This window comes from Mytilus californianus, unplaced genomic scaffold (genome assembly GCF_021869535.1).
Source record: "Mytilus californianus isolate M0D057914Y unplaced genomic scaffold, xbMytCali1.0.p SCAF_17, whole genome shotgun sequence".
Lineage (NCBI taxonomy): Eukaryota > Metazoa > Mollusca > Bivalvia > Mytilida > Mytilidae > Mytilus > Mytilus californianus.
Window position 1 is genome coordinate 379,358 of NW_026262659.1, and position 12,291 is coordinate 391,648.

Sequence of the window (12,291 nt, forward strand, 5' to 3'; positions counted from 1 at the left end):
ATAATAATACTTTATTATTTAGAAGAATACACACTGTGGAAGAGGAAAAAGAAGAAATGGCCAAACATTATGAAGATGAACTGATAGATCTGAGGGACCAAGCCAAGACTATGGACAATGATAATAAGTATGCATACTTTATCATTCAAACAATTGTTACCTTCAACAACTCTAATATCCATTATTATGCATTAAGTAACATATGATTCATACCTTTCAATTTTTGAAAATTCCCATGGGGGTTTTACTGCGCAACATCATTTTCAAAGGTTACAATTTTTCATGGCGTTTTTGTGTGCACTGTTTTGTACTCCATAAATAGTGTCATATCTTTTTATTTTCTTATGGTATACTGCTGATGAGCTAATATGCCCTTTCTTTGTTTCATTTGCATGATTCTTGTCCTTATATTACTGTGTATAAAAGACAGCTAGAATACCAATTTAAAAATATGGACATAGGACATTTATCTGATTCCTTGTAAAAAAATAAAAACAGTACTTTCAATTATTTGATAATAAGATAACAAGAATGACAACAAGATAACATTCCTTGCATGCTTTGATTCGTCATTCAGGCCACCATGGTCACAGTTCTTTGATCTACATGTATCAGTCTTACTGTCTATATTGCAGACTTCACAAAAGGCATGTGATATACCTATCAATGAATTTGTCCATCAGCCACACTTTTCTTCTTAAGCTACATAATAACCTTCTTGCAGATGATAAGTCAATGTATCAACTGAAATCAAAAGTCAACAATTGTTTTATTATATGGCTTTTTATCCTCCAATTTTCTAGTATTTTGCTAAAGATACTTTTTAAACTACTACCCGTTTTTATACTAAATGCATCATCTGCTTTTGCAGTTGCTAATTTTTATAAGATGAAATATTCAATAAAGTTTACTTAAAAGAATACACTGAAAACGAGAAGAAGAGAAAAAAATACACCGAAAACAAGAAGAAAAAGAAAACTGGAATTGACATGACGTTATAAACGTACGTCATTGACGTTGTCTTGAAATATCTATATTTAGGTACATGGAGGCTGTTTCAAATCTTATATTAATCTTTTGTGATTCTTGCTGCTGTGAATATAATGTTTTATCAAAGAGGATTTCCTTTGCTTTTAGCCAATGAGAAAACAGAAAATTTATAGTCATATATTAATGTTATTTAACATGTAGATAATATTTATGTTTACAGCTGGAAGAAGATGTATGAAGACCTGATGACAAAAGTGGAGCCATTCATGGCACAGATAGATGCTTATGAGATGGAAAAAATGGCACTACTTGGTAATTATTGATATCATTAGATTGTATTAAATTATGTTATATACGTAACAGCTTTTCCATAAAAAGGTACATGGAACCTAGGGGAGATACTATAAGTGGGTGTTACTGTAAAACATTTTTAAGATCCACTAATAAAGTCTCTCTTCAAGTACTTTTAGTAAAAATTTGTTATTCAAACACACCTATAAATGTACTCTGTTATTATGACTCATTAGGTATTTCATTTGACCCATTCATTTCATTTTTTAGTACTGTGAATTTTTAATGTTATTATATCAACCTGTTGCTTAAATATATAAAATAAATAGAATCTGAAGCTTTATACGTTTTCAAGACAAAACAGTCAACTCAAACATGCCTGAACATAAAAAGGTGTACTCGACTTTCTCTTTTATTATTGCCCATTTTTATGATTTTTTCACAAAAAACTGTCCCTGGGGGCAGAGATGCAAATTAATGCTTTATTAAGATCATTTTTTAGCTCACCTGGCCCGAAGGGCCAAGTGAGCTTTTCTCATCACTTGGCGTCCGTCGTCCGTCGTCGGCGTTAACTTTTTACATTTTGAACTTCTTCTAGAGAACCACTGAATGGAATGAAACCAAACATGGCATGAATGTTCCTTATGAGGTGCTGACCAAGTGTTGTTACTTTGTAGCGGATCCATCATCCAAGATGGCCGCCAGCGGTGGACTTAGTTTAACATAGGACCCTATGGGAAATACATACAAATGTCTTCTTTTAGAGAACCACTGAATGGAATGAAACCAAACATGGCATGAATGTTTCTTATGAGGTGCTGACCGAGTGTTGTTACTTTGAAGCCGATCCATAATCCAAGATGGCCGCCAGCGGGGGACTTAGTTTAACATGGGACCCTATGGGAAATACATACAAAGGTCTTCTTTTAGAGAACCACTGAATGGAATGAAACCAAACATGGCATGAATGTTCCTTATGAGGTGCTGACCAAGTGTTGTTACTTTGAAACCAATCCATAATCCAAGATGGCCGCCAGTGGGGGACTTAGTTTAACATGGGACCCTATGGGAAATACATACAAACGTCTTCTTTTAGAGAACCACTGAATGGAATGAAACCAAACATGGCAAGAATGTTCCTTATGAGGTGCTGACCAAGTGTTGTTACTTTGAAGCTGATCCATTATCCAAGATGGCAGCCAGCGGGGGACTTAGTTTAACATAGGACCCTATGGGAAATACATACAAATGTCTTCTTTTAGAGAACCACTGAATGCAATGAAACCAAACATGGCATGAATGTTCCTTATGAGGTGCTGACCAAGTGTTGTTACTATGAAGTTGATCCATAATCTAAGATGGCCGTCAGCGGAGGACTTAGTTTAACATAGGACCCTATGAGAAATACGTACAAATGTTTTCTTTTAGAGAACCATTGAATGGAATGAAACCAAACATGGCATGCATGTTCCTTTTGAGGTGCTGACCAAGTGTTGTTACTTTGAAGCTGATCCTTCATCCATGATTGCCGCCAATGGGGGGACTTCCTTTAACATAAGACCCTATGGGAAATACATACAAATGCTTCTTCTAGAGGTGCACTGAATGGAATGAAACCAAAACATGGCATAAATGTTTCTTATGAGGTGCTGATTAAGTGTTGCTACTTTGTTGCCGATTTACTGTTCAAGATGGCCACCAGGATTTTTTATTAAATTACAGGACCAATATTAAACCAAATTTAACCTCACTCATTATTAGGGTATCTGTTATGATTTTAATCTATTTTTACATGATTTCCAAAACCAAAGTAGAATCAGGTGAGCGACACAGGCTCTTGAGAGCCTCTAGTTTATCTTTCTGTGGAATTTTTTCAGTGAAATTTATACTGATGCACAAAAAAGATCCACATGTTTTTGAACCTACCACAATCAACTTTTTTGTGAAAATTTCTATTTAATTTAAAAGTTTATATTATCTGGAAGTACCATTCTATAATTTTTAAGTAAAAACATGTACATAAGATGCAAAAAATCCTAAATTTTACACCTACATTAATCTTTTAAAGCCCATAGAAACAGATGTAAACAATTCAAATATACCAACATGGCCTTTTAACCTCCTCTAATAAAGAGTTCCATTTCTTTTGTTTAATTTCAACTGGATATCAGACTGTGTAACAGACTGATGGTTGTTTTCCTTGTAGGGAGCAGTCAGTTTGCCTAGTAATAGATTAAATTATTCATGTAACAGACTGATGGTTGTTTTTCATTGTAGGGAGAAGTCAGTTTGCCCAGGCAGAGATGGATAAATTGAGTCAAGCCTATGCCAAACTACTGGGTCATCAGAATCAAAAACAGAAAATTCATCATATTGTCAAAATAAAAGAAGAAAACAACAGTCTGAAAAAGGTAAGTTATATATATCCTGTATATAACTGAACAGGTAAAACTCACAATTGTATTGATTATTGTTTTCTTAAAAGTCCATTGGCTAATAGTTCCTGTATATTCAAAATTAGAACTGATTGAATAATAAATCAATTACTGTAGATTCATTATTTTTTCTGAGATACTCATTTTCATGGGTTTAAAAAGACGACAAATTTTAATAAGTGTAAAAAAAGAAACAGGAATCCAAGTATTCAGGAAAATTGGTACACATGAATAAAAGTTCTTCATTGTATACGATTTAAACTATTTAGTATAGTAAGAGTGTGTGTGGGCATCTCTCAAAATCAATATCCATACAACTCTCAAAGTTTTTTAGAGTGTTGAAATATAGTAAGAAGTGCATTTGGGCATCTCTCAAAATCAACATCAATGAAACTCTCACCAATTGTAAGCAACAACAGTGTGCTCTTTTACCTTATATTTTGGTAAGCATTGATGATCCAACAACTAACAACTCAACAAGCAAGAATTACTAATTAATATAGTGAGGTCCAACACAGGTTTTAAGGTGTGAGGTCTGACAGAAGTTTGATCTTTGAGATCTACTTTATAGCAGGGTTTTTTTTCGCGGGTGTAAAATTTCATGATTTAGGGGCAACAAAGTATACGAAAATTTTTGGCGGATTCCTCAATTCCAATTAAATATTTTGGTGGATACTGAAATGGTTGCAGTTAAACAGTAAACAAGTGTCTATTTTTATGGTTAAATGATTGTTTTACCTGCATGACATCTTATTTATTGATTACATTTGGACACAGTTAATCAATAGAATACCTGTACTTAGATATTTGTCACAGGCGTGCACACTTCTTGTAAAATTTTTATAAAATATATGTAAATAATACCCTTTCGCATTTATGTTGTTCAAATTATCATAAACTGTTATTGACCGTCGACCTGGAAAAAAATAGATCGTTTACAAAACGCTACAGTTATTAAAAAGTACCGAACGTAACATAAATTTTCGTTGAATTTATTTTGCAATTTTCCTTTACCCGCCAAAATAAGCGAAAATAAACACCCCGCTAAAATTACCCGCTATAAGGTATGTTGTTAATATGATTTTAATCTTCTTTTTATCAAGGAAACTACCTCACTCAGAGAACAGGTTAATAAACTAAAGAGAGCCAACCAGAAATTAGAGGAAAAGAACTTGACATTAGAAGGGCGAAAAAGATTTGATCCATCAAAAGCTTTCCAGTGCAAAGAAAACACAGTTCCACCTTCAAGTCCATTAAAAGATGGTAAATATTTGTCGTCAGCCAAATATTATTATACTGCTGCACCAAAACTATCCAATTATTGATTTCAAGATAATCAAACAAAAATTGTTTTGTTGCATAAATGATATCTTGGATTCGTGTTCGGTAGCTTCATATTTCCCTTGGTCTTCAACAATATTACCCTTTGTTTGCAACTTACTGTTCAACTCTGACGGGGGCCTCAGTGGCAGAGTGATCTAAGTAATTCAACTACTGTATCACTTGCCTGTAAAGACTGAGGTTGTTAATTCCAATCCTGCACATGGCAGGTTCTACTCTAATCTTAATTGTTGAGGAACGCCAGTTTCCAGCTGAAGGTCTCTCTTGGCACTCTGGCTTCCTCCACCAATAAAAACCGCCCAACAAAAAAAAAACATCCGCCAAGAAATAGCCAATAGTGCTGAAAGTGGTGTTAAACAACTAAAAACCATCAATCAATCAACTTGTTATAGTCGAAAATCATGCATCACAGCTTGAACAACCAAAAAGGTTGTATCTGAAGTTGTATCTGAAGTTACCTGTAAGATCATAATATTTGACAACTTTGCCCTGAAGATATAAATGTAACATAGAAAACAAAGACAAAGAAAAACTTTGGTTTGATTTCAAGTGAAACAATACAGATTTAGTGCTTTAGCTTCAAACCAATGAACACATTTATATCTTGGCTTTCAAATATTCGGCTTTGAGCGTTCCTGATGAAGGTAAATCCAGAAAAGCGCTTCGGACTCATGCAATTTATAACATGTTGTTTTTAATTTTTTTAGAGCACTGAGTTGATACCTCTGCTGGTGGACTATCAGTCCCCAGGGGTATCATCAGCTCAGTAGGCAGTTCTTCGGTACTGACATGATTTATAACAAACTATCTAAAATTGCCAGTTTATAAATTTTGAAATTATACAGAAACTAAGGTTTCAACTCCCTCAGGCATAGTTTGCCTTAGAAGGATTTGGCTATTATATTTAGGTTTTTTTTTTATTATATAGCTCTTAAATGTTTTCGGTTCTTATACATCCTTGACTTTCAAATATTCAGCTTTGAGTGTTCCTGATGAAGGTAAATCCAGAAAAGTGCTTCGGAAGATTTTAATCGACCTTCAAATCTTGAAACAGACAGTTGATTATTCATATAATACAAAGATTTGTTCAAACACGAACAGTACATGCACTGATTATAAATCATTTTACAAGTATAATTGGATTTCTATTTCTTCTTTTGATAACCTAATACTTGACATATTTATTTTTCTAGGCAATAGAAAATAAAGAAAAGAAGCACAAAAGCAACTGTCCTATCCATAATGGTCCTGTTGAATGTCATGATTGTGAAGTCAAGGAGAACAGAATATAGTGTTATTGTTACATTGTGTATTATGATTCTAACAATGTGTGTTATGTCCCATTATATAATCTTATAGTGACATTGTGTATAATGATAGTGCCAGTGTGTGGTATGTCAAGTTACACAGCACATAGTTTTAATTGTGTCACATTATATAATTTTATAGTGACATTGTGTAAGATGATTGTGCTGTTGTGTTGTATGTCAAGTTACACAGCACATAGTTTTAATTGTGTCAAATGATTCTAACAATGTGTTTTATATAAATGTGACAATGTATTGTTTTATAATTATCAACACAAAAAACTGTAAAAGTAATATTATTTGTAGGATTGATTTTAAAGATTCCATTCCTCCTCCTAACCACAATATTCATTTCAAGGTTTGTGAATTTTAGTGTTTACCAGAATATATTTCTCTCATCACCTGAATAAAAGGAGGCGACAATACATTTGAATAAAAACCAGCTGCAAAACACTGATTGCGCCAGTGATTACAGGATCTAGTCAGATACATTAGCTGAAGAATACATTAAATGCAGCAGAAATCTTCTTTTCTAAAGTCATATGTACTCACACATCTCACTTTTGTGACAATGAAATAGCAGGTTTTATGTGAAGTATCACTTAACCAAACAAAGAAAAGAAACTGTAGAATAACTGTGTATGTTATGCTGTATTTAGTTGTTAGTGATTTTTATGTAGTATTATATATGCAACCACCTTTTAATTTTTTAATCTATATTATAAATCTATGATGGGTACCTTTTCTGAGTTAGTATTAATTAATTATCTGTGAAAATTTTGAATCTATGGCAGCACTTTTTTCACACTACCTCTATATATTGTTAATCAGTGAAAGTTTAAATCTGGAAGGTACTTTTTCACATTACCTCTATTTACGTATCATTTATGTAAGATTTACCAAAGATACTTTTTCTGTGTACCTTTATTTTTATAGTGTTTGTTTTTCTTTAGATTTTAGTATGTAGTGATTAGTAGTAACTAGATCTAGACCAATGTAGAAAAAAAAGTTTTAAAAAAATAAACTCGCCTTCCTCTGTCAATAACTCTGACTATATTAGCAACATTTCTTTTACCTTATAAGAATTTACAAAAAAATGAACTGGTTACACCAGTGCTTGATATGCCAGTCAAAAATTTAGATATTTATAAATATTTTTTCATCAAGCTTTTCTAATAATCACTAAATGAAATTCAAGCCAGTTCTATTTGATGAATATTTACAATGTCTTTGATTCGACCTTATGCAGTTACTGTCAATTCTACTGTTCATCACCATGGCAACAATATTTTAAGTTTTCATGTTTAATAACTATTTAGATAAGTCATGTCAATATGTGCCAATTTATTTTAAGAATGTGTCTGACAGAGAATTAGTCATTAGAAAGTTTTGAATGTGATTTTAGATATAGTTTCCTGTAACACCATTGATCAATAACCTTAGAACTTTATAACATATACACATCCTGTATAAACAAAACTTCGAAATCCAGATTTTATATGTGTTCAAGTTTAGGGATATACCACAGAAAAACACTTAGGTGTCACATTAATATGCCCAAATTATTAAAACCGCTGCCTTTGAAACTCTTTGCACTAGATTCACATATGCAATCTTGTTACTTACACAGACTCCTTACTGGTTCTTTATGTAACATGTCAGTAAATAGAAGCAAATAAAGGTCTGTTAAAGTTTTTTCAATCAGGTTCAACTGTATGCTGACATATCATGTGTTGAGTGATTGTTTATGTATTTTGTGCATGATCAAGATCAATTAAAATTTTAGACTGTGCTTAATTTTTTTTTGTTTAATTTAGTTTCTATGTCAATTCAGGCCATTTCAGTACCACCTTTAACATCCCTGTCTGTGTGAAGATCTATCGTGGAGCAGGATTATTAGCAAGAAAATGATACATCTTTGAAAGATGGACCCTGAACTTAAATTGGATGTCTGAACATGATGGTCACACAACCCATAATTCCAGGTTCATTGCATTGGATAAAGTAAACCCTTAAGTTTTATGTCTCAGATACTTAAAGATCCACAATGATATAACTTATTGTAAGGATGTATATAGGGGAATAGGACAACATTCTAAAAACTAGGTTACTCTTCTATATTCTATGCTTCATTGATTTTGATAAGTATGTTTTTGGACATGCAGTATAAATGAACTGAAAAGTCACATGATCGGACAGTTTATTTGGAATAACTGAGCACATAATTAAGCAAGTGTATATCTGTCATTGGTATGATCATAGTCCAGTATACACAGAAAAAAATGTGGTAAAAATAAACAGACAAGTTTCATGGATTGAAAGATCACATGATCAGACAATGTTATTAAATGGGTTGATAGATCACATGATCCGACCATGTTAATGGGTTGATAGATCTCATGATCAGACAATTTTAATGGATTGATAGATCACATGATCAGTCAGGTCTTAAAAGTAAAATAGCAAAAATGCCGAACTCCAAGGAAAATTCCAAACAGAAAGCCCTTTATCAAATGGCAAAATCAAAAGTTTAAACACATCAAACGAATGGAAAACAACTGTTATATTCCTGACTTGGTACAGGCATATCCTTGTGTTTCCTGATGGACAGATAGATGACATGATGGGGGAGGTTTAATGGATTGATAGATCACATGATGAGACAGGTTTAATGGATGCTTAAAATCATGATCAGTCATGCTTAATGGATTGATAGATCATACGACTAAACAGTTTTATTGGATTAATAGACCACATTATTAGGCAGGTTTAATAAATAGTTTTATTCCATATTAGTATTATTTTAGTAGGTTTCTCTATATGAATTTGATTTTAAATAAAAAAGAATATTCACCTGGAGAAAAGTGTTATTCACGGCTAAAGTTCCGAACTTTTACATGTAACATTATGGTAAAATGTTTGACGTACAATTGGTTTTGGTAAATATTTGTCATTAAATACATTATTTTCTCTTGGAATATGGAATAAAACAATTACTGTCTTTTGTTTCGGTAAGTATGTGGTTTAATTGACTTTTGAAATACTGATATTCACTTCAGCCATCGGCCTCAGTGAATATCAGTTTTTCAAAAGTCAATAAAACCGCATATTTACCTCATCAAAAGACAGTAATTGTATACAATCACATCATCCACCTTTTTAAAAGATTGATAGATAAACTGTTCAGGCAGATTTAATAGATTGATAGATAAACTGTTCAGGCAGATTTAATAGATTGATAGATCACATGATCAGATAGGTTTAATTGATTGATATATTACAGGCCCAGAACAGTTTAAGAAATGGTTCAATCACATCATTGTTCTTTTTAAGCAATTGATAGATTGAATGATCCGTCAGATGATTGATAGATCACATGAGCAGATGGGTTGAATGAAAGACTAAATCACATCATTTGTCAGGTTTTATAATGGACTGCTAGGTCATATGATCAGTTAGGCTTAATGAGGGGCCTGATGGGGGGTCTCATCACGATTCACGAGTTGATTTTTTTGTCAATCACGATTCACAGAAAATAAATTTCCATGATCACGGATATCGAAAATATAAAAAAAAATAAATCTGTAGAAAAATGGATCACGATAGCGAAAATGCGCCGATCACGAAGAACGAAATAACCCATCAGGCCCCTCCTTAATGGATCGATAGATTGCATGATCAGGTGAGTTGAATGAATTCCTAGATCAGATGATGGATTGATAAATCACATGATCAGGTGGGTTGAATGAATTGTTAAATCACATTATCACAGATTTAATGGATTGATAGATCAAATGATCAGTAAATATAAGCCATTTTATAGATTGATAGACTGCATGAACATTCAGGTTTAATAGATTGATAGATTGCATGAACAGTCATAGATGCCTAGATTACATGATTGAACAGTCAGGTTGAATGAATTGATAAATTGCTTGAACAGTCAGGTTTAATGGATTGATAGAATACAAGATCAGAATTAACTTGGTTAAGATATAATTTTCGGATTCAAATCATGTCTGTTTCGGATTGTTTTACTTATTCGGAACACACTCGATTTTTCATCAAGTCTTCAGAAAAAATCTTCCCGCGAATTTTATGAACGATGTCATCAGCAAATAACATTAGCGACGAATTTAAAGAGAAATGGTAAATATGTGTGTGCGTCTTCTATCATATTTGAATCAATCGCTTTGATAGCTTTTCCAGAGTGGTTAATTGATAGTGACAATCCCGCATAAATACAAAAACAGACTAAATCCAGCATTCATTCACCGACCAATATAAGAATTCATTCTCCATTGTAACTGCTGTCGACTGGAGCATCCTTGAAGACAGCATATTCAACCAAAGTAATCGAAACAAATTGCGTTCTCCATACCCGTTGTAAAAGGTCCATTGGGATTCTACAACGTATTTTCACATACAATTGTGTTCCAACCACCACAGGGCTGTCAAGTTTTCATAAAGCAAATGTGTGAGATTTAGCAAAAATTATAAAGATCTAAGAGAAAAAATAAATTTAGATCAAAGGAAAATGCCACCAAATAAGCATGAAAATGTGTGAATCTGCATGAGACTTTACAGTACTGCCACCACCCTATTCCCTTTTCAGATAATGTTGTATTCAATTGGGGGGCCTCGGTGGCCGAGTGGTCTTAGTAGTTACTACTGTAATCACTAGCCAGTCAACACTGAGGTTGTGAGTTCGAACCCCGCTCGTGCAGGTGCACTCGACTCCAATCTTAATTGACTAGGATTGTCAGTGTTCCTATTGAAGGTCGGTGGTTTTCTCCGGGCACTCCGGCTTCCTCCACCAATAAAAACTGGACGCCACGAAATAGCCCAAAAGCGGTGCTTAAAAGTGGCGTTAAAACACCAAAAATCAAATCAATTGTATTCAATTGTATTTGTACTACTGGCCAATGTAACGGTTCAACCACCACCTTAATCCCTTTTCAGATTCTGTGACAGAATCCCAAAAGTAGCCTTTCTACCTGCCATTAAGTTTTAAAGGACAATAACTCTATATTTTACAGGAAGTTGAAATGCGCAATGCAGTCACAACCTATTTTCACGAGACACATACAGTTATCCTGAACTAACCGTAAATCTTTGCTTATTTCCACCATTAATTCTGTCATTAGCATCTATTTGTTATAATAGGTACAGTCATTGTATTGAACAAAATCATTCCTCTTTGTCGCATAATTTATATATTATGCATAGTGATGCACGTTACTGAATATGAAAGTGCATATGTAGTTGTCTCCCTTAGTAGTATAATCAATTTCAGAATGTGCATATCTGGCTCCATGATAAAAAGTATTTAATAAATTAATCCAAGCATTACACAACAATAGACATTAAACATTTACTAAAAATTAAAAAAAAAATGGCTTGAAATAATATTGCCTTAACCTCCTCCCCTTAAAAAAAACAAATTGTATTTGGCAGACAGGATTATTATGTCATTGTTATTTCCCTTGTTTAAAACTATAAATTTGATATTTCTTTATTTAATGACTTACATGATGCCTATTCAGTTCATATTTGTGAAATTGAACAGATATTGGTATTTTGAATTCATTGGTTAAAGATATTTTTTTATATTCTAAAGTTTAGTATTTGCATCGTCGCAAATCATTTATAACCTTCTTTGATAGACTTAGGCCTATACATTTTATATAACTGGTTTGTAAACATTATGATAAACTGTCTGAAGACTGAAGTTCAGTCCAATAGAGGAAAGCTGTGAATTTCCAAAATTTCCATTAATGATTAGTGCATCTGCCATGTGCCTTCTTTATACTATGGGTAATTATTGAATTCATTGAATGCTCCATTCCTTTACTTTGGACAACATGATAAAAGTTGTACTTACTAACTTAGTGACTAAATTATATATTGTTTTCACTGTTTTTGGT

At 33.0% G+C, this 12,291-nt stretch overlaps 1 protein-coding gene across 1 annotated transcript in view; it reads left to right on the forward strand.

The window, feature by feature from the left end:
- The window catches only part of LOC127726426 (hyaluronan mediated motility receptor-like), a 40,107-nt gene extending 31,951 nt beyond the window's left edge, over nt 1-8,156 (forward strand). Inside the window, exons 15-19 of the mRNA XM_052233810.1 lie at nt 23-127; nt 1,211-1,302; nt 3,559-3,692; nt 4,820-4,979; nt 6,251-8,156. Coding sequence (XP_052089770.1) covers nt 23-127; nt 1,211-1,302; nt 3,559-3,692; nt 4,820-4,979; nt 6,251-6,264 — 505 coding nt within the window. The 3' untranslated portion in view covers nt 6,265-8,156. The remainder of the gene's footprint in view (nt 1-22; nt 128-1,210; nt 1,303-3,558; nt 3,693-4,819; nt 4,980-6,250) is intronic.
- The last annotated feature ends 4,135 nt before the right edge of the window (nt 8,157-12,291 follow it).